Raw genomic sequence first — 27,318 nt, forward strand, 5'->3', positions numbered from 1 at the left:
CGGTATGTTTACGATATAGTAGATCAACAAACTTAAAATAAAAAAAGCTAAAATAACATTTGTGTATATGATTGCACAGCGGCCTTGCAAGAGGAAAATTAATATACTTGAAATTAAAAAGAATTCGGCTTATTTTTTTACCCCTGCACAGTTGCTACTTCCGCCCACAACTCATAGAAAAACATTAAAACCATATATTTTATAATAATATTAAATCATCATCTTTATGTTACAATTGTGACTATTTTCCTCCTTTATCTACACTCGAGCCTTTAATTTTTATATTTAAAACGCAACCTTCGTCAACAATAGACAAAAAATCTTTATAGTGACCTAAAAAAGTTTTAAGTTTAGAGTTTGAGTCAAGCTTGTTAAAATTAGATAATGGGTTTTCACGTTTGATTGGTTTTACACTAGTAATTTTTGGGGCCCTTTATAGCTTGCTGTTCAGTGTGAGCCGAGGCTCCGTGTTTAAGACCGTACTTTGACCTATAATGGTTTACTTTCATAAATTGTGACTTGGATTGAGAGTTGTCTCATTGGCACTCATACCACATCTTCTTATATCTATTTAATGGAATTCATAAAGGGATTTCAAATATTACTGTTGATTTGGCAATGAAGGAAAATTAAAGGCAACAGTAGTATACCGGTGTTCTAAAATCATAAATCGATTGAGAGAAAACAAAACTGGGTAACAAACTAAAACCGAAAGAAACACATCAACTATAGGAGGAAAACAAAGAAACAACAGGAACACTGATGTGCAACAAATACAAAATGTTCCTCATCATCTAAAATTTACAAACTTTTACACATTCTGTGTTCCCTTTCAATTTTTTTATATCGACCTATTTCAATTCCTAAGTTGAATCCTGCATCACATCATCATGCATAGTCGCTTTTTTCCGTGACGTCACAAAGAAATTCATATGACATTGAACATCATAATTAATTTTGCATAAAGCAGGATTGATATCAACCGAAAAACAAGCAGATTATCAAAAAATAATCTGTCGGGTAAATTATACATCGGGTATGAATTACAAAAACATATACTATAAATATTTTCTTTCAAGTATAATTATAAATTGCAAATATTATTACTGTTTCACTTGATCTAATATCCTAATCTGAGGCACGATTAATTTTAATTTTGATTTAATAAATATGAATATAGTACCTGTATCTCTGAGCCTAGCTACGCTTATTATTTTAACTGTCATCGTGAACAATTGTTGATTAGGATATACCATCATAAACTTTCTGTAAACAATTAATTTTTTATTGCTCACTTTTAAAATCTTATTATGTTTAGTAAGTACGCCATCGAATAAAGCTGTAAAATTGTTTAATTTGTAATACATTCATTTGTGCTTTGTTGGTTTTCTCAGTTGGTTTAAGAAGATATACATTCAATTAAAAGGTCATTCAAAGAAGAGTGAATGGTTCTGTTGACTTTTATCGAACTTGGAATGAATATAAACACGGATTTGGGAGTGCTTATAGAGAATATTGGTTAGGTACTTAAACTAATTTTTGTAGTTCTTTCTACATATGTTGTTATTTACAATACTTTTGATAGGTTAAGCGCAGCACCACCAAGAACACTGCCCTTATCCCCCTAAAAACATCCAAAAAACAATACAACCAAAAACATTTAAAAAAATAATAAATACACAAACCTTTGACATAGTACAAATGTATTAATTATAAACTAACAAACCATTGACTCATTTTGTAGAATCTTAAGTAGTCTAGATACTAATTTGATATTGCAAATCTAATGAATAAAAAATTGATATGTTTAAAACTTGTAAATGGGATAATGAAGCACGATTTTCTTTTAGAAAAAACAGTGTAATGAAAAGTCAACGTAATCAATAAAAGGTTCAAATAATTGAACGCCATGCCGTACATTTTTTACAGAACTGTTTTTTTATTAAATATTTGTTGACAGAATCAAATTTGAATATAAATACCTTCTTCTGACTCTTACATTCATTCTGCAGTGATAGACGAAAGACGGCACATAAGCATTTTCACTTGAACAAAGACATGTTAGAAAAAAGTAAAATCACAAAAATAATGTACTCCGAGGAAAATCGAAAAAGGAAAGTCCCTAATCAAATGGCAAAATCAAAAGCTCATACAAAAAGAAGATTTATGCAGTTTACCGACAGAGCTATCAAAGAGTTAATAGAATGTTATACACTTTTTTTAGGTATTTATCACGTTGTATATATGATACATAACCTGTTAGAGAAAACAAAACAAAAATATTGCGTGTATATGGTTTGAATATTTTGAATAGATCTAACCAGTAAATGATTTCTCCTTGAATTAATTCATACTAAAATTAACATTTAATAAATTTGTAAATTTAAGCTTTTCTTCCTAATATCTTGCACCCTTATTATAGATAGACAGAAGACATATGTCAGTCAAAATACTCAGTTAAAACGATCTAAATTGAATATAAACATTACTGAGCCAATCCATGACTTCTTGATACTAGTTATTGCCGTTACAGGACGATATTTTAGATCATTTAATTTCACAGTCAGATATATTGTGTTCTTCCATTAATAATCCAAAATTTTCTGATTGGTTCAATTAATATTACTCCAGAACAAGAAATTTGAGTGGCAACAGACACGGTTTCTTCCGCCTAATTTTTATAGTCTTATTCCTCGTATTTGGCATTAGCGATCGTATTAGTACCATAATCTATGAAAAACGAGACGACTTTTAATTTAGAATTTTTCAATTTCCCCAACCTTATTAGCAATATACCAGCTTCAACTGTATATAGGGTATACCGTTTCCAACTCATTCGGAATTCAAGAGCTTGCAGCTGCTACCCAGATTTCAATAAACACCACCAGTGTCTGAGCAGAAAGTTGATGATCCAGGGTTATGTCAAAGAACGTCTCGTCCTTTTCCTAAAGAAGTTCATCGGAAGATAACAAGATCTTGTTGATCAATATTCAGTCTTAACTTCACAAATAATACATGATGGTCTCGGAGTTTAGATTCTATGTATTGACGTTGTTTACAATCTAAACTATGTGTTTAAGTAGATATAAGAAGATGTGGTGTGAGTGCCAATGAGACAATTCTCCGTCCAAGTCACAAAGAAAAACCATTATAAGTGTTCTTTTATTTGTCTTTGTAAAATATTAACCTTTACTGTTTAGTCCAATTTTTTTTATTATCCTCTTGACCTGGATCTGTACTTATGCATCCCGCCAATGTGTTAATGTTCTGTGGTCAATTTTTGTATTCTTGTCTTTCCTTTTTGCTTATGTGCTATGTCTATATGCCATTTTGTTTCTCTTTGTTTACATAATTGTTTGTTTTTACTGTGATTAAGATTATAGCACAATGTTGACAGCTGTACTCTTATTTTGTGACATTTCTGCCTATAATGTCTGTTCGCTTCGTCAGATCATTTATACAAAAATAGTACTTTAGCCATTTCTTACAAGTCTTTTTATCAGCTGAAAAAATGCGCTTATTGTGTGCGACTGTCATACAAGTTTGAGGTTAAGCTAGCTATAAAACCTGATTTAATCCACCATTTCCTACATAAGGATAGCATATACCAAGTCATGAATATGAAAGTTGTTTCTATTCGTTTGATGTGTTTGAGCTTTTGCTTTTGCTAATTTATGAGGAACTTTCCGATATGAATTTTCCTTTCTGTTCGGTATTTTTTTTTTTTACTTATTTACAACTTTTAGGGTTTGACTTTTCAACTGTTCTGCTTCTTACACATCCGAGACTTTCAAATATTTGTCATTAAACGTTCCTGGTGAAGGTCAATCGAGAAAAAGCGCATGAATTATATGACCTGTAACTATACATCTAACTCCTTGTGATCATACGTACAAATATGACCTCTAATACTTGCTTGTACCCATTGTATACATATTTAGATTTAAAGGGCACCGGTTGGAAAACTTGCACAATGTCATTAACAAAACAAGGAATAAACAAAATATAGCTTTAATTAGATTATTTCTGTTGGATACACATGTTATATACAATAATAAAAAAGCTTTTGCATTCAAAGGGTATTTTCAGGACAACACAAAAACAGTTATACATATATACACGTAAATCTGAATATAATATAGAATGCTTAGAATTCGAGTTCTTTCACTCTTCCCTTTAAATAATCCTTTTCTCCACCAGCAATAATTGAACAATCTCAGAATACAAGTTAAACAGCAATTCCCTTATATTGAAAATCACAACAATGTGTAAGTATAAATGAAAATTTAGACAAAACTACACTAAAAGCTTGAATGTAGAACACAGTTGACTTTGTAATTGACACATTGTTGAAATTCACAAGAAAGCTATATAATTATGATAAATTTAAATGTTTATCATATTTCTCTAAACGTTCAAACTATAGACAGATGTTGAAATCAATAAAAAAAATGTACTAAACATCTTTCAAAATCTCTGTATCTGAGTAATATGCACACGACTATCTAAAGCTTATGTTTCCTCTTTTGTTAACCATGTTATCTGAAGTACAATAAAAAAGACAGGGGCCCTGGTAATGATATAACAGCACAACGAATGATTTCAGTTTTAATTGCATCATTTGACAACTTTGTGTCAAACAAACCGGGTCTGTCATTAATGACTAATTTTTACTTTTAAAACATTCTATTAACTTTTTCACATTTTTGTAGTACGGACCTGCCTTTCATGTCAGATTTTAAAATGGTTTTTTTTATTTCTTTTCTTTAAATAATTGAATTTCCTTTGGCGCTTTTGCTTGATCCAATTTTTCTAATATCACGATTTGAATTTCTTCTCCATTTTCTGCAAAGAAATTAAAAATACATGCATAACATAAAAATTCTGAGGGCTAGCTATGCAAAAAGTAAAATCACAAAAATACCGATTTTTGAAGAAATTTAAAACGGAAAATCAGTAACCAAAAGTCAAAATCAAAAGCTGAAACACATCGATAACAACTGTCATATTCCTTACTTGATGCAGGCATTTAAGAATTAAATGCTATTTTTGATTATATATAAATATGTATGAAGATTCCGATTCTAAAAATCCACTGACTATGATTAATTCATTTCTCTGTTTATTGTTTTAACTGCAAATTGTTCAGGGGTCCATTGTCCAATGTGTTAACTCAGGAAAACTTATAACTGTTAATAACCGAATTCAAAACGAATTTAACATTTAAGATTCAACTGAGGCGTATTTCCTTCGATGCTCATCAGTCTTCTGTTCGTACACAATGCCACTCGACCAAGACTGCTGACATGCAATATTGATTACTTGAACTAAAATGCGCCTTTTTTTTGTGCATTTTCACTGCCCATTTGGCAGAGCTGTAGCGCTTATTTGTTTGTTCCTATCCATACCTGCCAACACACTGTACTGTTGTATCATTAAAGTTCTGTTCATGTTCAAAATGTTGTTTCATTTATGAGTTGATTAATTACTTTTTTGGCGGCTATTGTTGACTTAAAAAGATAACCTTTAACAATAAAGCGTTCTATATCAAAACACAGCATCATTTTTACTATTAAACGAAGAAAAGCAGTATAGTTATAGGTTGCATTTAAAAAAAAACTATTCCACAAACCACGCCTATTTTGGGTTGATACATAATATTCATAGATATTTTGTTTTGTTTACGTAATAGTCCTAGAAATTATTTAAATATTTCATCTCATAGAGACATAACTTGGGAATTTAACCAGTATGAAAACACATGGTAGCGTCGAAAATTGAATCCTGAGGAAGACCCAGAGTGAAAGTAGGAGAGTTCAGAATTTTAGTACGAGTTTAAACTTTTGAAAGTGCAGGGCATATTAATGTTAAAAAAAAACCAATGGATTGACCTATGATTAACATAATAGTGAATACCAGCTTTCTGCTATTGGATATTTTAATTTAAGAAACCTCATACTAAAAGTGACACAGTTTTAGGCGCATAGGAAGTCCCTTTGTAAAATTACATTGTCTATAATTAGAGAAGTACAACCTATATTGGGTGAAAAAGAGAACATATTTCACCAACTCTGGTTTATCTCAGAGATTTTAATGAAATTAACTCAAATATTAAGCTGATAAATATTTCACGAAGAAAGAAAAAATCCTGGGCTTTAAGTATGATGTGATGACTCGGCATAAATCCACAGTTTACAGTATAGTAGTAATGCGATGTCTGACTTGGAGTAGAGTAATATCCAAAAGTATATTGATGATTAAAAGAACCTTTTAAATATGTCGTTAAGGTGAATCTTATTTTTAACATGCCATTATTCATACCATCCGTCGTCTGACTATTTTACTTATGAAAATTGTCTGTTCATTACTTATGCTTGTGTGTTTACCAACTGTATTATCCGAATTTAAAATGATGGGTAATATTTACAGAATTGCCATGCTTCCTTACAAAAAGTAAACTGTTACGAGAAAAGAGAGATATGAAAACATATAAATCTAAAACGATATAAATGCAAAATGTCAATTACAAATTACATGTATTCATATTAGAAGACAGGAATTTTAACCACAATACAAAATTCGAAAAAAACTTCTGGGGGAAATTAATTGCATCATATGCTTCTTATCTTATCAAATATCTACCATTTGTGAAGATATACATGTAATTTTGATATTTGTGTTATCTTTTACTATACAAAATAGAATAAAGCATTTTTACTATAACTATGGGATAAGATAGGTAAATGACATAACTGAAAATAACACATTTTTTGTTTTTGTTTCTGAAACGCTTTTTTGTATTAACCCTCACCATGAACGGTTAATCACATAATTTTTTAATTTCGAGAATATATAAATACCTAAATATGATCTTTGTCGTATTTCTTACCTCTATATTGACCGCTCAGACCAGAAACCTTGTTTTCGCAAAGAATATATGAATAGGAAAATATGTGTTACCTTTTTGTTTTTCGTTCATTTTTTGTACATAAATTAGGCCGTGAGTTTTCTCGTTTGAATTGTTTTACATTTGTCATTTCGAGGCTTTTTATAGCTGACTATGCGGTATGGGCTTTGCCCATTCTTGAAGGCCGTACGTTGACCTATAGTTGTTAATTTCTGTGTCATTTGGTCTCTTGTGGAGATTTGTCTCATTGGCAATCATACCACACCTTCTTTTTTATATAAAATTTAAAGAGACATAAAATTTAAAGAGACATAAAATATACGAATGTTCATCTAGAGACAATTAAGCACATGAAACATATCAAACATGCTACAATATTGGATCAATAACAAAAGTATTTATCGAAGAGTGACGTACAACTACTTGTTCAAAAGAAGAAAGGTAATATAAGAATAAATGTCAACCACAGAAATCAGGTGGAAAGTAAATCTTTCTCCACTACTCTGATCAGTCGTATTCAGTGAGTATAAATACAAATAGAAAAATATGACTGCATTCATGACGAATGGAACTCCTGTGTTATATAAAATATCGATCAAATCAATATATTGCGCTTTTAACTATTGACACCTCCAAGTTTTGGATTTGATAATCAAGTGTTTCCTTTAGGAGTTGTCAAATGAAGCTCAAATATGTCAGTTTTATCTTGTTTATTTTCAATTGTGTGTTACTCTCTTCTTTGAACGAAAATATATCTTATAAAGTCAGTGTGATTGTTTTGACCACGGTTACCGTTGACCTCATATGCAATTATTACAATATACATGTATATTTTGAGTAAAGTATATGTCAATAATTTTCATTTTTTGGGGAATATTTTAAATTATAGATTTTCATTGTTTTCTGCTTAGGTCATTTTGATACGAACTAGTTGTGACAGATAAATGTTATTTTGTATAAAGTTGCTTTGCTATCAGATTATCTCAGTTTTTTTAACCATTTCTAGGACTTAACCACAATATCATGTTCCAGCGACTTTAAATCAAAAAGCAATGTTGCTGTCCATCAGATTATATTTCTGAATTTTATGTGGACAGGCTAAACATGTTTCTGTGTCAACAGTTTATTATGTGAAAATAGTTGTGATACGACAGAAAATATATATGTAGAAAACAAAAGCCAAAATCTTAAAATTTCATATTCAAAGTGTTGGACACGTTATAGTTTAAGCATTTTAGTTTAAATTTTAGGATGGACAAGAAAAACTAAAATGAAACGTTTTGATCAAAATAAAATAAAAATGAAACTCGAAAAAGAGCATTTAAAGACGAAGTAAAAAAAAACAAAGGGGGCACTCCAATCTCACAAATCTAGAGAACCTGACTACACAATGGCAAACAAAAATATCAGAGACGTAAAACCTAGAAAAACAAACTGCGCAACAAAGAATGGGCTCGAGTGCTCTGGAAGGGACGAAAGACCCTCAATCAAACAAAACAATTTCTGAAACTGACATTATCAAGATGCTTGATTTCTTGATTGATAACATATTTGTTACGTTTGGAGGACGTGTTTTTCAACAGAATGTCTGCATTCCAATGGGAACCAATTGTGCCCCTCTTCCTTGCCGACTTTTTCCTTTATTATTTTGAGGCTGACTTGATACTGGAACTTCTTAGGAAGAAAGATAAGAAGTTATCAATATTCTTTAACTTTACTTTCCGCTATATAGATGATGTTCTATCACTAAATAATTCAAAATTTGATGACTATGTTGAACGCATCTATTCGATCGAACTAGAGATACAGGATACAACAGATACAGGTAAGTCAGCCTCATATCTTGACTAACATCTAGAAATTGACAATGAGGGTCGGTTAAAAACAAACCTTTACGACAAAAGGGTTGATTTCAGCTTCCCAAATGTGAACTTTCCATTTCTATGTAGTAACATTCAAGCAGAGCCTGCATACGGAGTATATATCTGCCAATTAATACGATATTCCCGGGCTTGTATATCCTATCATGATTTCCTTGATAGAGGGTTGCTGCTTACAAGGAAGCTATTAAACCAAGAGTTCCAAAAGGTGACGTTGAAATCATCCCTTTGTAAATTTTACAGACACCATCACGAGATGGTTGACTGTTATGGAATAACCGTTTCACAGATGATATCATATATGTTCCTTATGTCGTAACTACAATTCCCTTCCCATTTCACGAATGTGACCTACCGAATTAGACTATTTACCGGATTTGTAATAACATGAGCAACACGAAGGGTGCCACATGTGGAGCAGGATCTGCTTACCTTTCCGGAGCACCTGAGATCACCCCTAGTTTTTGGTGGGGTTCGTGTTTCTTAGTCTTTAGTTTTCTATGTTGTGTCTTGTGTACTTTTAATTGTCTGTGTGTCTTAATCCACTAGTGGCATCCGAAAATTAATGTTACTCATGGAAAGTTGTGAGTATCTTTCGCTGGTGTTACAATCGAGGAATAAAGGTACGAATTGTAGTTAACACACTTAAAACAAACCAAAAATTCTCTTTAACAAAAGATTGCATAACTATACACTCATTAGAGCGGTCGTAAAACGTTTCGAACGGATTACTTCAACATTGTCACAGGAAACCTTGATTCAATAGCTTTCGCGTACAAGACAGTCCTGATAGGAAATGCAGACTTAAAAATCATCGCATCAACTGATGGATTATACATTCAATACATAAATGATAATGGAATGTAAAACATGTGGAGCACAATCTGCTTACCCTTTCGGAGCACCTGAGATCACCTTTTGTTGCAGGTCAGTGTTTCTGGTGATTTCCTCTTAGATTAGGTATTTTCCCTCGGTTTTAATTTGTAACCCGGATTTGTTTTCACTTAATCTATTTATGACTATTGAACAGATGTATACTACAGTTGCCTGTATTATTCAACTAACACTTAGTTAGTTATTTGGAATACAATTCAATACGCGGATACACTGTTAGAGAGGGCGAGGTTGTTTTTTACTAATTGATGAAATAAATGCACTACATTCATATGAATAAACCAAACTCAAATAGCAGCTCGTTTCTTCCTGTATTACTATTTTTTCATTTTAAATTCAATGTGATACATTAACATCGTACATACGCTACCAATTGGCTGCAAGTTCAGTACGGCTTACAGCAGTTTGCTTTTCCGTATATGTATTAAAAATAAGTATGCCTGTTTAGATCAAGGTGAAACGGATCCAAATGCCTTAAACACACGGTTTTCTGTAAACGTTACTCTTTTCTGATATATAGCCATAATATGCAACTGATTGTATTCTATTTAGTATAATACAATTTAGCAAATACTTTTGTACTTGATATATACCAAATAGAAACAGCTTCAACTTAAATTCAAAAAATTCAAAAAAGAAACAAATACAAAAAAAAGAAATAAACTGTTCTAGATATAAACCTGTATATCGGAAAACTTTTAGATTATCTTATTAAAATCAAATTTAACACTTTAAAAATTTTACCACCTTATGCAATAAAGTCATATTTAGAACAAAGATAAATTGAAATAAACACATGCTGTTCTTATAAGACGTAAAAACACATAAGATTTTCGAAATAAATCACCATATCAATAAATGTGATTAAAATAAAACTTTGTATGATTATATATCAAATAATCATTAACACCTCTACATATGTTAATAAATCTCCCTCCAAAATTTATGTCTTACTATTGTTTTTCAACTCATTTTACATCACACTTTTTCCAAATAAAATATAAAAATCAGCAATTGCTCGTAAACAATTGAAAACAAGCTTCATGTTATCAAATGCAATAAAAGGGGCCAATGTAATAGGACTACAATATGAAGAGAAATGAGTAAAATTTTCCAAAAAAAAATACAAATTACAAACATTTTTTCGGTAAATTGCCTCAGTAATTATTTAATTGACTGAAAGCAAAAAGAAAAGTATTTTTCAATAAACCGCGTATGCAAAAGGTGAATGATAATCAAATTCATATTTATAACTATATACACATGTGACGTCAATACAAAACTTTTATCACTGTTTCAGTTCAGATAGAATTGCTTTTAATCGTTATATCATTATGTTCAGCATCTCAAAATTTACATAATCAAACAGCCGTTTTGAAGAGTATTTATCTTGGTTTGCAAACTTGCAGACTCTTTCGAAATTTTCTGTCTTGACTCCATTTTTTTTCGCTCAAGGCTGTCTATTTGATTCTGATAATCTCTTCTCCTTTTGTGTAACTGCTTCAGTTTTAAATCATATTCTTGATTGTCGTTTCTTGTTTTACACTCTATGTCTCTCCTCTGCTGTTCTAGTGTACGGCACTGGTTTGTTAAACGGTCAAGGTCAGCCTTGATATCAATAACCTCCTTCTTCTTCTTTGTCAATTGTAAATCGATCTTCGCCATATCGTTTTCAATTTGTTCCTGTAGACGATTTTTTATTGTCTCAGTGCTCTTAATTTTGCTGTGAGTTTTGTCAATAAGGTTCCTAATCTCGTTCTCCTTAGAATTATATCCTTCATATATTTCATCATATATAGGTTGATTTGACATTGAAACTCCGGAATCATGGCTTTCGACCGAAATGCTATCGCCTTTATACACGTCAAAATCATCATCAAATACATCGTCATCTTCGTCTTTGTTATGTAATTGCTGAAGATCGTCTGTTTGATTCAAAGAGTCATACGCTTTTCTAGCTTGGCATGCTTCCTCGATAATTCTATTTGTAAAATGACGACCGCCGTTATCTTTTACTATATCTGCAACTACTTTCACTAACTCCGTGACCATTTGATTCTTAACTTGTCCAGTTGTAGTGTTGTCCATCGCAAAATAACGATCTCTGCATTTTCGTATAAAATCAGTCAGAGGTGAGCCTGTTTCCTCAATAAAAGATTTAATGCTTTTTCCTTCTCTTTTCAACTCATCTGATCTCGTGAAAACTATCAAAGAGTACTTCCCCATGGACGTGCCAAAAGTTTCAAACAGTTGTTCTAAAGCCTCGGTTTCCTCTGCTGTTAACCTTGTTATCTGAAGCACGATCATAAACACATGTGGGCCAGGTAAGGACATATCCGCGCAGCGAATTATTTCATTTTTGACGACGTCTTGTGATAACGTTGTGTCAAACAAACCGGGTGTATCAATTACCATTAATTTTCTTCCATTGCATCTGACGTCAAATTTTTCACATTTTTTAGTTACGGACTTTCCACTGATATCTGATTTAAACATTTTTTCTCCTACAATAGAATTTCCAGTAGCGCTCTTGCCTGATCCGGTTTTCCCCAGCAGTATGATTCTAATTTCATCTTCGTTTTCTATAAAAAAAAATATTCATTATTTATATTGAACAAAGAAGACAGTTTCATTATTTTGTTTTAGTGGTAATAAAATTGTACAAGATTTAGACATTTTTATGATGTCATGAAAAACTAATAAATGATAATGAATATTTAGGATATTTTGTTTATTAAGGTGGTACATTACACTACAGGGAGATAACTCTGTTAAAATCAGCTGAACGTTTTAATCACGTTCTATTGTTAATGAAATAGTAAGCTTCTCAGTGATCAAAATAAGTGGTTGTCAAACTGCTATATATCCAATGAAATTTTTCCGATAAAGTGTGTAGTTCAAGTTTCTTGAAATTTTTATATTTTTGACAAAGGGTCAAAGTTAATATTTTGTCAACATTTTATGAAAATTACACGAGCCAAATTAATTTGAGTCAAGGTGTTTGGTACCACCTTAATAGAAAAAAAAACACAATTTAAGGAGTGGAAGTTTATATATGTGTTTAGGTCACGTGCATTTGTTGTTGGGACGTAAAGCCGTTTACCAAAAGTATGTAACACTCGATAAAATATGTTTCTTTATATTTTTTCCGTTTTTAATCGATAAGTCAAATCACTACTTTTACAAATTGTGACTTGGATAGAGAGTTGTCTCATTGGCACTCATACCACATCTTCTTATATCTAATTACTTAGTCTTTCATACAAGACCTTCAATGATGCTTTTTCGAATCTAAATTCAAAATGTAAAATATCCAGAAAACAATAAAAGAACATATATACCAGCATTATAAATTTGATCTTCTTTCTTGAATGATAAGTATCTATTAGTAGTATCTGTAAGAAAAGTTTAAATTTCTTAACAAATCTCTTTTAGAATAAGATGAACAGTTCCAATTTATCTGCACCAGATGAGAATTTCGACTAATAATGTCGCTTTCAATGATGTCGAGGCCATAATATTCTCAAATACAAACGTCAAAGACCATATAAAACTTAAACGGATAAAAGAGATTTGAATCGGAAGGACTGCGTGAACAAGTAATGCGAATAGATATACGAAATGCAATGAATTGAAAATTCTGAGAGGCAATACGAGGTAGGTAAATTCAGAATCAAATTAGACAAATATATAATGATTTGCGTTATGAGATTTGTTATAAGGATATATATTTTACTTGAATTTTGATTTGAACTAGCAGTTGTGAATGCATGTACTCCAAGGTCGGTACTTTGTGTCCTTTATGGAAGTATAGCCCTGTTATTCAACCACTTTTCAACTGATTATACAGTATGTTCAACTCTTGAAATAAAAGACCGCTGCCAAAAGTTAGAGGAAGAGGTTGAACAACCTCATAGATGCCAAACATCGTCATACTTGTCATGTTCTTTTTGTGCCTTAAGCCTGTAGTCTTTCGGTGATTGACCTCTGACATAATTATTTTAAAAGTGTTATAAGCTTAACACAACCAATTTACTTTCTCTGTTATTTTGCTTCGTATATGTTGCTTTCATAAGGCCTTGAATAGATTCCCAAATTGCATTGATTTTGATCAGTGTTCTAGGTTGTTCAGTAACCTATAGGTTTTTAAGTTGCTTCTTTTTTCTATGATCGATAGAAATATCAATGGCAAAATGTTCAAGACTAGTTGCATTGGCAGGATAGGCGTTTCCTGTAATGCATGTATCATTCGCCATCTGCTTGATCTGAATCCAGCTAACTAAACTCCATAAAATCCGATTTTTTGTTAGCATCGCCTACGATTTTAACAACGATACTTTGAGAAAAGAACAAAGGTATGATAAAAAAAATCACACACACGCACAAAAGTCGCATACAAAGTCATTTAGTTACTTACCGAATGTTTCAACATTTTTCCTTGATGGTTTCGGTGGAAGTTTCGGGCCGACATCTACAAACAGAAACTCTTTAAATTTGATCTTCATAGGTAGCTTCGGTTTTGTACTGGTAATTTTTAGTTCTTTCTTAATATATGTTATTTTTCTTATTAGTCGCTCTCTAATGTGATTTTTGCGTTTTAATTTTCATGAAAGAATTAGATTATAAAACAGGATTTGAATTTGAAAAATACAAACAAGTTATTTAGCAACGTATTTATTGATAAAAAAAATCCAATATGATCTGGCGTATGATCTTTGACGAAATGACGGTTGGTGATTATTCTATTATTATGTTTTGCCACATGCATGCCTGACATCATTATAGGAATTTATTAACTATGTTTTGTGCTTGGAATTACGCTTTGATGACTGCTGATAAACAAGTGATTATGCCAGATGACAATGTTACTCACTTTCCCAGGTTGACATAAATATTTTATATTTGTACTGAAAAAGTTTTTTTTTTTTTTTCTTTTTTTGAAACGAATCAAAGCATGTAGACAGTGGAAAATCAAAAAGTAAAAAAACAAATAATAAGAAATCCATCGTTTCATACATATATATTGTGACAATTCTCAATTCGTGTTAAGGTAAATATTTGGAAATAATATATAAATAAAGGACTCAACTTTGAAATTGATAAAAAAAACGCCTAATATTCTTTTCAATAATATTAATGATTATCAAATTGCAATAAAGACCAATATCTAAGTTCTATATAACCTTCGGATTCTTTCGTTCCATCGTTGGTATTATCTTTTCGAAAAGGCCTAGGTGGTGCTGGTGGTAGTTCCAGAAGATCTAAAAAAAACATGTTTATATTAAGTTTAATTCATTTGATAACAAAAATGTTCCAGACACCTACAAATCAATGTCTTTTAACCACCAACCTAACTGTCGATGCTCGTGCTTACAGATTTTTTAGAGAATTGATTTGCGATTCACTATGGACTTTTTGTTATAAATAACAAGTCTTTTTTTTAGTCTCACAGTGGAAATAAATTATTTTGGGAATATTTTGGCCTACCAAATGCTTTTTTTTTTATTTCTACGGTTGTCCTTTATCAATTTATATATATGTTTAAATATATATTTGTATGTTGCAAACTGTTGTTCCTTTTTGGTTTATAAGGCCTTCATATTCTTAATAAGTCGTAGATTTTCTAATATTTTGGCCTATAGCAATCACCTCAGAGACATTTATTGTCGAATTGCACATCTGGGGCAGAAACATTGGTTTCGTTAATGTTATTTTTTACCTTTGCTTGAAGCTTACAAGTTAATAAGTCAATAAAGAAATACATATAACATTAATACATCTTGTTAAAAAATACTAATAAATTTATATTATTTCAAATACCTTGATCCAGGCCTGCAGACGGAAAACTTGAATTCAGATTAAATTTTCGTGGTGGTACATCTGGAACCACTGATGCACTTTCTAAAATAATGCATAGTTAATAATCGTTATTAATTTATAATACAATTTTGGATGTAACGCGTCTTCTGATTGGCTGACGTTGTTTTGTTTATCAGCTCATAGACATAATTTTGTCATGTGACCGTGACGTCATCAACGTTTTTTCATGGTTTACTCCGGTTTAAAATGGAATTAAGAATTAAATTATAAGAAATGACTGTAATATTTTTTCTGTCTATTCGAAATAACATAAAAAATGTGGTGTACACTTTAAAATAACCCGCTACGCGAGTTATTCAGTGTGCACCACATTTTTGATGTTATTTCTTCATAGACCGAAAAAATATTACAGTCATTCCTTAAGTTGTTTTGTTTTTTAAATATTTTTTACTGCATTTATTATTCTCAAATCTTTTATAAAGCTATATGTAGTTGATCTGGCTATACACCCGTATGACTTAATCATTGTACATTTGTAGAATTGCAAATAATCAATAAATAGTTTCACGTACACAATGTACTTATTATTGTCGAAATGTTAGTGAACTCAGCAAACGAAATTATAACTCTTATTGACACAGCTAATGTGAACAATTTTGACGGTTCTTTTGTAACTTTTCTTTAGTCTAGAATAACGAACTGGGTAAGAATATATGTTTTTGAATTTTTTTGTAATATAATATAAAGAACAATTAGTTTAGAATTTAGGCATGCATTTCCCTCATTAGCAAGTTTGACTCCTTGACGGCATTTTGCTATATTTGTTGGTTTTATTAGCTCTGTAAGCCAATATTTGAATACAAAATGAAATCTATGAGAAATCTTTCCACACCTTTCCCAACGAAAACTAAAAGACGAACAACACGGTACATAAAACTATAATATCAATGTTTAAGCTGTAGAAAATCGAAATGTTTCCAAAAAAAAAAAAAAAAATATTATGTTTAACTGTATGATTCCGGATTCTAATTGGGAAAACCTTATTAGGTCTTTCCACTTTTCTGTGGAAAGACCTTTTGTATTTGTTCTGATTATTATTATTATTATTATTATTATTTTTTTTTTTTTTTCTTCCGCCTAATTTTGTTCTCGCGTAAAATTTTTGTTTCGCAAGATGTCGCTTAGATATTTCTTATATAGTATCATACAGTTTATGCGCTTTTTATTTTCACCCATTCTAAGCCGAACAATTTTCTTTGTAGGAGTTATCTCCCTGAACACTGTTTTCCTTGTGACTGCATCTCCTCCGTAACCGTAAAAGAAAGCGACAAATTTATTTTACCAAATGGCTCGCTATATCCTCAGGATTTGTTGTCCAATTTTGACGGAAGCGATACGAAGACTCCATATGAGAGTTATTTCCCCTAATGCATTTGAAATAAGTGATATGCATTTGTAACTGGTAAACCATAAGTGATAGAGACCCCCTTTTTTTCAACTGATTTTTTTTTTTAAGTTATCCCATTTCAAAGAAAAGAAGATCGCTTTTAGTCCCGTACATTATACTGTAAAATGCTAATCCTTCTTATGTACAAATTTCTTTCTGAAATAGAAATCCATCCCTGCAAAAATCTGCTTCAATTCATGTATTTTCTGAAATTAATCGATGAGGCACGTGCGGTCCGCTTGATTGCGAAATTAAAATCAATGTATTACTGAAATCCTACACTCAAATTTCTAAACATGCATTAAAATACAAATCTGTGCTCCAGTAAACATGTGTACGTAATATGTATGCATGATCCGACATCAATGACCTGTACAAAATAAAAACAATAGTTATCGTGTTTCTTTGATCAATACACATGTGCTCTGTTCAACGGTCTCCCCTGAAAAGAAATTAATATTCTAACTCCAGACATATATATTCGAGGGTCACGTGACTTCACAACACCATCTCGCGCGCGGACCTAAATTTAGAATAAAACATTGCATATCCAAATGAGGGAAAATAAAACTTCCAAGACTTCACAACACCATCTCGCGCGCGGACCTAAATTTAGAATAAAACATTGCATATCCAAATGAGGGAAAATAAAACTTCCAAGATCAAATTTACTCCGTTTTCCTACAAATTCAATCAAAATGCATACACAACAAATAGATGACAAATGGAAGTCCGAGGTAACATAGAAACTAGAGAAAATTTATAAACGAATGATGCTAGGATCAATTTTTATGAGGACATCTCAGGCGTCCGTTTGGCTGTGCGGGATGTCTAAGTACGCAGTCACGTTCGGTCAGAATATAGGCGTTATTTAAGTTAGCTGCGTCGCACAGAGAAAGTGCCATGCAATCAATCAATCAATCAATCGATCAATCAACCGACCGACCGACCAACCAACCAACCAACCAACCAAGCAAAAAACCAATTAATCATGTTTCGGAGGGGAAAGACCGTTTAACAATTGTTTTTAAAACAATTGATTTATATTTGTCATAAAGTTGCTTATCATGGTAGAAAGTAAAATAACAAAAATACCAAACTCCAAGAAAAATTCAAAACGGAAAGTCACGTATCAAAAGGCAAAATCATAAGCAAAACATATAAAAAAAAGGAAAAAACCTTTCATATTCCTGACTTGGTACAGATATTTCCTTATTTTGAAAAAAAGTAGATTAAACGGGGTTTTATAACTAGCCAAACCATTTACTTGTATGACAGTCGCATTGAATTCCATTATATTGACACCAATGTGTCAGCAAAGCAGACACAACAGGTAAAAATGTCGAAAATGAAATACAGCAGTCAACATTGTGTTATCATGTCAATCACTATAGAAACAAACAACTATGTAAACAAAGAAAAAGAAGGTATTTTCTTTGTTGAATTTGGTGGATTAAAGATTTTTAAATGTGAATTAGATTTATACCTTTCAGATCGACGTTGAAGTACTCAGACTTGTCATGTGATGTTTGACCGGAACTGAGGCTACCTGCAAAGACGATTAAACCTTTCAATTATGGTTTATTACAATTTCTGTGTCATTCGGTCTCTTGTGGAGAGTGGTCTTATTGCCAATCACACATCTTCTTCTTTATGTAACAAAAACCTTAAACTGTATCACGAACATAAAGTACGAAAAACAAAATCAAAATGCTCTCTATGTTTTAACCAACATACAAGACAGTCAACAGTGTGCTCGTTGTTCAAATAAATTATTTCTAAACCCGTCGAACCCGGCATAATTTTGAGCATTTATTCTTTTTTTTTCATCCTCTACTAAAAATAGTACTATTGAAATATATTCGAATAATAACATTGCAATATTCTAAATGCGCCAAGAAATGTATAGCCTATTGTGTCCGATTGTTTTGTGTACACATCGTTGTCAATATAATGGAATTTTATGTGATTGTCATACAAGTGAGAGGTTTAGCTAGCTTTAAAACCAGGTTTAATCCACCATTTTCTACATAAGAAAATGCCTGTACCAAGTCAGAAATATGAAAGTTGTTATCCATTCGTTTGATGTGTAAAAGCTTTTAAATTTTGACACCTGTTTTGAATTTACCTCAGAGTTTGGTATATTTTTGGTTTTTTTTTACTTTCTGCATTGTTTTTGTTAAATCGAGCAATATTTCAACTTCAAAATTTTACTCGTACAACTTTTACGGTACTCGTTACAAAATGTTATTGTTATGTTTATGCTTGGAACAATTTTATCAACATATCATACTGCAGATTTTAAATAAGTTTATATTAATTATTTATCAATGTATCTTTACCTTTCAATTTTATAAGTTAAGTGCACAAACCAAATTTTGCCTCTATAATTCACATATTTATCGTTCTTATGCAGTCTAATTCAAAGGAGCGCTTCGACGATTGAGTTTTATCCTAAAAATACCTTCACTATTCATGTCTCAAGTTCAGTGGAATAAACAGATACCCATCAGTCTCTTTTATTATAAAAGTCATGTGATTTATTTCTCAGGGTGACCTTCTTTCAAGTTTCAATCTTCAAAGCATCATTTGTATCTGTATCACATTGTTGCATAATATGCAATGTCCTTTCTGTATTTAAAGTCAAATTATGAAAAATCTTCGCAGCTCATGTCTTTATTTGTATTTCAATGTATACAAAAAAAATCAATATTCGAAATTAGAGGCACAGGGATTTCGAATATTGACGTTCAGATTTCATAAATTCTGCAGATCATACATACTGATGTTCATATACTAGTATCGGCGCAGGTAATTACGTCATTGTCACAATTAGAAAGGTCCTATCTGTTTTTCAGAGTTGGCAGACTTAACGGATACATCTAATTTGTCAATTACCTATGCTACTAAATTTATAAGATTATTCCTTGATTTTTTTTCTCGCCATTTTATGTTGCAGATATATTCACCGATTGGGAAAAAAAATCAACCGTATTTAATTAAGGCTCCTCATGAGGGTGTTTAAGTAATCGCATAATCAAAAACCCCCATAAGGAGGCTCTTAATTACCACCTTTTCACATAAGGTCATGTCAGTATACTTCCTTTTCACAATCCTGATGGAAACACAAGTTATAATCCTGATGTATACCTTTGATTGCATTTATTGTTTACCTTGTTTATTATATGCCTTTACGTGAGAAGTAGGAAAAAGACCTTCTTCTTTTCCAAGTCTCCCTTCCATGTATCCATCATTGTGTTCCCTCACAAGGGTAATTATGTCTCCAGTCCGTATGGTTAAATCTCCAGGTCTCATTTTATCAAAATCGCGTATTGCTTCAACATAACTATCTACAAAAATGTTCGTGCAAATTTACAATTTTGGATATTTTTTTTACCTTACTTTTTTGTCTAAGAACTATCTATATACGCTGTATGAAATAAAGCAAATATGTTTATCAGTGTTTCATTTACAATGATATATGAAAATGAATGCAGGTTTATAAATAAATATGAAAAAAAATGAAATTGAAATCTTGTATAAAGAATTTAATATTCTATAGTCCTGTATTCTTGCTTTTTTATTCAAAGAATACCTTTCATTTCTACATTGAGGTAATTGGAACTGCGATTTGATGCCTGAGTGCTGTTGTCGACATCTGGAAAAGTATAAAAAAAAAACTGTTAATATTTCTTAACAGGGAAAACACACAAACGTACTTGTACATACTTTACGTTATTATCGAATAAAAACCCAACGTAAACCTGTAAAGTGTGTTTAGGGAAATGTGGAAATGATGTTTGAATTTAAATCAATTTGATTAACAAACTCAATTGAAAAGGGTCATCATATGTTTTATACCTTAAACAAATCTTTATATTTTTATATATAACATGTAATAATTTATTAATGACAAATATTGGTGACACATTTTGATATTAAACGACTAATAATATTTTAGTTATATAGCTCTTCAACTGTTTCGTTATTTATGCATCCTTGACTTTCAAATATTCGGCTTTGAGCGTTCCTGATGAAGGTAAATCCTGAAAAACTCTTTAGTTGCATAACATTTATAGCATGTTGTTTTCAGTTGTTTTAATTTTTTACACCTCCATTACACTTCTCTGTGCATCAGTATTTATATGCTCAAATTTGACATATACGTGGCAATGGAAATGTTACCATGATGTTTCTGCATAAATCTGTTTTGAAGTACCACAACTCATATAACCGTTTACAAAAATGAAAGTGTCGAAATGCGAATCTAGTGTAGTAATATTGGCTTCCTAAAATTGTATAACTTCTACTGATTCGATACATATGCTGCTTTACATTTTTGCTTTATATTTTTTATACAAATAAGCCGTCATAAATTATACAACATGATTTCCAATTAAGGCAGGTATATAATGATTCCATCACTTTGTTCCGGGTCCAATTTTGGTTTAACGAGTTAATTTTTCGTTAATAGTTAACAGTTCTTCAAATTAGTATAAGACATTGTCCTCTAACATTATAAATTAAAGAGACATGTATTGTCCAAAAGCGTATCTGACAATTTAGAAATGTTACAATGATGTTAATATTTTACGATTTCTTAAGCAATTTAAGTTTCTTCTATAAGTAACATGAAGTGAAAAATAACTAGTTGCAAAAAAAAAATGCGATTATTTTCAAAATCGAGAAAGCGATTGTTCTTTTAGTTGAACGTTAAGGGTGTGATGCAATGTATGTTACCATAGTGTTTGATTGCTCCTGCCTTCGGTTTTCCAGACGTTGTACTATAAAGAGAGACAGATCGTTTCATTGTATAATCTTTAGTCGTTGATTTTTCTGAACACACAGGTAACTCAGATGGCGGTTCAAGTTCCTTTTTTCTCTTTGCTACAACTATAAGAAAAAATATGGATGAAACCTCAAAACTTATCAGATTTCCTTTAAGCTGCACTCACTATTTATGTACCAGCATTTATCAACAAAGTACCGCTTAAAAGATAAATATGTGTCAAATCAAAAGTTTTCGGACACAGAACAAGAAAAACGGAAAATCATATGTACATAGTAACTTAAAATATTTCCAATCTTATTTAACAATAATACTGAATAGAACTGGAAGAAAACAGTAAACGTGAAATAGAACCAAAAAAAAAAAACACGAATCAATGATAACAAATGATGAAATGCAATAAATGTAATACATATTGATACCATATCCTAGCATCTGATATCATCCCGGTTGGGATGGGGTTTCGTGTTGTTCAGTCTTTAGTGTTCGATGCTGTGTTTAGTAAACTGTTGTTTGTTAATCATAGTTTGTTTTTGTTTGTTATTTGCCATGGCATTGTCAGTTTGTTTTTTGCCATGGCATTGTCAGTTTGTTTTTTGCCATGGCATTGTCAGTTTGTTTTCTACAGTTAGAATCTTCCTTTGATATCGCTCGTTTATCTTTTGCAACTCTATTTTCAATTAGACGGAGATTAGAATAATGTTATTTAGACATTTTGTTTGAACTGCGATCGGTTTAATCAACATTATCCCGAATATTTATTAAGTATGCACTTTTTTTACATTTATTCATTGAAGTCTATCATCAAAATCATACCTCCGTCTGCAAACTTTTCACCGCAGTGTGTGCAATTGTCTAGAGTTTGACTTAGATTTCCACATGATTTACATACTTTTTTCGGTGAAAGTGACATCTCCTAAAATACAAGTTTGTTTGTCAATATTGTAGAAGAACTTAATTTCGAATAATATATATAACGAAACGACAGAGTATCCGCCAAGGGTATTGATTAGCTATGTATAAATTAAATTTTCATCAACGTCAAATTTGTTTAACAATGCATAACCATATTCTATGCGTCTGTCATACAAGTGAGATATTTTGATAGCTTTTACACCCGGTTAATCCACCATTTCAAGTAAAATAAAAAAAAAGTACCGAATTCAAAGAAAAATTCAAATCGGAAAGTCCCTTATGAAATGGCAATAGCAAAAGCCCAAACACATCAAACGAATGGAAAACAAACTGTCATATTCCTGATTTTAAGAAGAAATCTTACTATGTTTTTATAACGATTCGATTTCATGACACAAATTTGTTTTTGTATTTCATAAACATTTCTGTTCGGCTTTCAGTGTGAAAAAAAACTATTGGCGCAGCGTTAATAAATATTAGTCAGACTTAAATCATTCACTTGTACTTGCGCCACACAAATACAAAAAAGTGCAGTTAGTGTCTTTTATCTTAAGACTTTATCATAAGATTTTATCTTTAAGTTTTCCGCTTCTCTATTTCAAAATCAAAAGCTTTTCTGAATATTGTTACAAATTAGTTAAATATTAATAATGATATTTTAAAAAGCAGATAACATGAAACTTCCGTATTTTTGTTTTAAGAGATATAAGCCATAAAACATTAGCGTGAAATGATTCTCTGTATATTCCTTATATATTTCACATTTGCATTTAAATTCTTTCAAAAAAAATGAAATAATACCAAAGATTTTATCAAATGTTCAATTTTGTTTTTAACTATTTTGAAAAATTTGGGGTAAGCGGGCATAATTTTTTAACGGTACTTCATATATAGAACCAGAGGATTCCGAATATCAAAAATCAGATCAGTAAACATCCCTTAGAGAGAATTAACAAAATTAAATTGAAATGATTCGTTGGCGTTTGTCCGATTGAATTTTCAATATTGTGTGCAATACATTAACGTTGCCACTTTTACTGCACCAAGTGCGCATTCCGACAATAAATCTCTCTTCAGTTCTGCTAAAGGCCAAGATACTGCAAACAAAATTATTTTTTTATTCAGTTTCGTGGCAAGAACAGAAAGAAGATTGGTGTTTCAATGATAGTTCACGTTTTTTACATTATAACGCATTTAAGGATGTTCGGAATCCTCTGGTTTTACCCATGTAGTGCCATTAAAAAAAATCGCCCATTAACCCCTACTTTTCTTTCCATAATTTGATTACATATATTTTAAAATGTCATCTTTGAAAATCTTATAAAATCCTTGTTATTTTTTCATCGTTTTTGAAAGAAAAAAGGTGCCAATGTTAAATGTATGAAAAATCTAGAGAGAATTATTTCCCGCCAAATTTTCAATGGCTTGTATCTCGAAAACAAGCACACGGACCCATCATTTTTTTCTGTTATTTTAGTTTCTTTATTTGTAAACTATCAATTTATATCAGTCTTTTAAAAAGCTTGTTATTTTGAAACAGAGTAGCGAATATCCTTAAAAGAGTCAGGGTCAAGTTCTTAAAATAATGTTGATGAATGTGTCATCTTTATTCATTTCTTAATAAATATGTATTTGTGCTAAGGAAGTACCTGCACCTAACAATAGATACTTAAATTCAGCATTTCGCTTTAGTTGAGATTTTCGCATATTTCCCTTTTTCGGAATTAAAAAATAGGATCAACAAATAATTTCATTTGTTTAAAATATGCATTCTGCATACTTGGTTTCTTACTTGTTACAGTCACCAAATTAGAACTGTAAACTTGAAACTATACAGAAAATTAAACATGTTGATGTTCTAGATAACACATAAAAGAAACTTAACATGTTGGACGCCCTTTTCAAGCTTTCACATAAGCGAGTTTAGAGAAAGGCAAAAATCTTAGACGTCATAATTGAACTTTGTCAATTGTGAAAAACTGACATCAAACGACCTACATATTGATTATCAATTATATTCAACAATTAGGGAAAATTATAAATATGGAATATAGAATAAAGAATTTAAACAACACGTTAACTTTACGGATCTGATGATAATTATATGGTTTTTTTTTTAAATTTCACGGGGTTTATGATACCATCGCGAACTACCAGTAAAACCAAAAAGTCAATTAAAAAAAAAAATCTTACATTTATTTTGTCTGGAGGAGTTAGATTTTTTTTTCTCAATAATTCTTAATTTAGAGTTATCTACAAATCATTGAAGAAAAGTGTGCTTTGCATACTTTTTGTACATAAGCCCTGACAACTGAGTTGATATATCCCCTGGGTAAAGGGATACAAGATTTAACAAAAAAAATCATTATTCAATTAAAAAATGACTTTTATGGACTCATAACACATTTATTCTTATTACGTAAAATTACACTTTGTAAATACAGATATTTCACAAGGCACGCCTCTTTTCGGGAGATATATAATATTCCTAGATATTTTGTTTGTTTACGTACTGGTTCCCAGCTATGATCTCTATGTTTCATCTCATAGAGACATAACTTGGAAATGTTACCTGTAAATATAAACACGGATGCGGCGAATTTTGAATTCTGAGCCAGACCTAAAGTAAAGGAAGGGGTAGTACAGAGTATAAGTAAAAGTTTAAACTCATAGAAGTTCGGGGCATATAATGTTGAAAATATGCCGCACTGCCTTATTGACCTTTGAATAAAATAGTTGTGCATATCAATTTTCCATTCTTGGATATAGTTTTTAACGAAACTTCATAGTAAAAGTGGCACAGTTTTAGCCGTAAAGGGAGTTCCTATGGAAAATTGCATTGTCTATATTTACAGAAATGCAACCTAAAGTTATTGTATGTCTATCAAATATTGTAGCTTCATGAATGATTTTACTATACAAATAAAACAATAATTAATCAAAAAGAAAAATATGCATTGTTGACTTTTCTGTTGTTATTGTGAGGTAAGTTATTAAAAGGGAACAATATGCGACGTTGAAACAAAATAATTGTCAATTTTAGTAAAAACAAGATCGTTATTATTTCAAATTTACCTTTAAGGTATCAAATGTCTACATTATTATACAATTCATTACGTGATAAGATATAGTTAATTTTAATTAAATTGAATTATACAATGAAGTGTAAAATTTAAAGGATCACAGGTTATCATTCTTGTTTACTACGTTATATTGTATTCTTAATAAACCTGTATGCCTTGTCGCCATAAGATTATTAATATTAACTGCCGCACTAATGATCACAATGACGAGTCAAATAGTGTCCTCACATTTCTTATCATTTCTTATTAAATATATTTCAAAATTTTCTAATTGTCCATAATAGACTTGTAAAATGTTTTGTTGTAATGATATGGCTTTAGAGACTAGAAACATGGAAGGGAAACACTCGCAGTCAATTTATTTCAGAAATTCAACATTCTACTATACACTGCGCAGTTACATGTTCCTAGTTAATAACGTTTCGTTGATTCTTTTTTGAACTGTTGTGCTGTTTTAACATTTGAACACAAGAGAAACTTTATATATTATATTCGTAAATTATATCCACGCAAATTGTTTTGTCTCAAAAGCTATCATAATTAAGGAAACATCATTTCTTAATGTGTAAATTGAAAAACACAGAATTACGCCAGTGAACACCGACAAGAAAATCTACGACTTCTTTGTATTGAAAACAGATATGAACAAAAATATATATTACTTCTATTTACCAGGCCCATCACGAGGATGTCAACAATTTAGATACACGAGCGGCCTCCAATAATAACTAAAGCAAACCTAGGTGTGAGCCAAGGCTCCGTGTTGAAAACCGTTCTTTGACCTATGATGGTTTACTTTTACAAATTGTGACTTGGATGGAAAGTTGTCTCATTGGCACTCATACCACATCTTCTTATATCTATCTATATCGTAAAGTAAGTTATAAAAATCCCTGGCTAGGTAAAACGTGAGAAACAATGTCAAAAAGTGTGCTTAAACAATAAGGAAATTAAAATCACAGAAAACAACGAGCACAAACTGCTTAATTACAGGTTGATGACTGTAGCAAAGAGCTTAAAGAATGTGGTAGGGTTAAATATGTTGATTATCTTTATAACATACCTGTATCTATTCTGGCAAGTGTTGAAACGGGATAATAGTTCCTCCAACAGAATATGCAGCATTTCCTATAATGAACATTGATCAGTAATTTAGAAAACGTCTTGTAATATTTATATCGTCCAATGAAAATGATCAGGAAGTTAATAGGCAGTGATCAGTGGTAATGAATGAATTTCAAACTAACACGAATATGCGGATAAAATCTTTGTATAGAGTCCAAACACCATATCTTTAACATGTTAAATTAAGCTACAAATATCTGTAAACAATAGATCGAAATGACGGTTGGTGTTAATTTCGATAACAACACATTGCGGAACGTTTTTCAACAGATATGTAACTGTAATGTGAATGAAAGTCAAACAAATACGTACTGTCAAAATATATTCGAAAATTTCACAAAAAAGTACGGAAAAAAATAAAAATATGGAAATGAAGAACTATAGTTGTAGCCTATACAATATATACGCTATTAATAATTCATATGTTTGTTCCGGGTATTTTAATTCTACGATGAAAA

At 31.1% G+C, this 27,318-nt stretch overlaps 1 protein-coding gene across 4 annotated transcripts; it reads right to left on the bottom strand.

Annotated features, from left to right (window-relative positions):
* Positions 1–9,968: 9,968 nt before the first annotated feature.
* On the bottom strand, positions 9,969–27,028 carry LOC127721489 (uncharacterized). 4 transcript variants are annotated; one of them, XM_052228246.1, is made up of 11 exons: positions 26,799–27,026; positions 22,554–22,653; positions 21,689–21,841; positions 20,544–20,606; positions 20,122–20,298; positions 18,435–18,497; positions 15,502–15,582; positions 14,865–14,942; positions 14,099–14,152; positions 13,023–13,076; positions 9,969–12,263 (listed from the first exon to the last, which is right to left on the bottom strand). In XM_052228246.1, exons 2-11 carry the CDS (start codon positions 22,648–22,650, stop codon positions 11,035–11,037), a joined length of 2,049 nt encoding a protein of 682 aa, XP_052084206.1. In that variant the 5' UTR covers positions 22,651–22,653; positions 26,799–27,026; the 3' UTR covers positions 9,969–11,034. The 4 variants fall into 4 exon arrangements, with proteins under 4 accessions (XP_052084206.1, XP_052084207.1, XP_052084208.1 ...); XM_052228247.1 differs by lacking the exon at positions 13,023–13,076 and having other exon boundaries at positions 26,799–27,028; XM_052228248.1 differs by lacking the exon at positions 18,435–18,497 and having other exon boundaries at positions 26,799–27,025.
* Positions 27,029–27,318: the final 290 nt, after the last annotated feature.

The sequence above is a fragment of the Mytilus californianus genome, unplaced genomic scaffold, assembly GCF_021869535.1.
Source record: "Mytilus californianus isolate M0D057914Y unplaced genomic scaffold, xbMytCali1.0.p SCAF_12, whole genome shotgun sequence".
Classification (NCBI taxonomy): domain Eukaryota; kingdom Metazoa; phylum Mollusca; class Bivalvia; order Mytilida; family Mytilidae; genus Mytilus; species Mytilus californianus.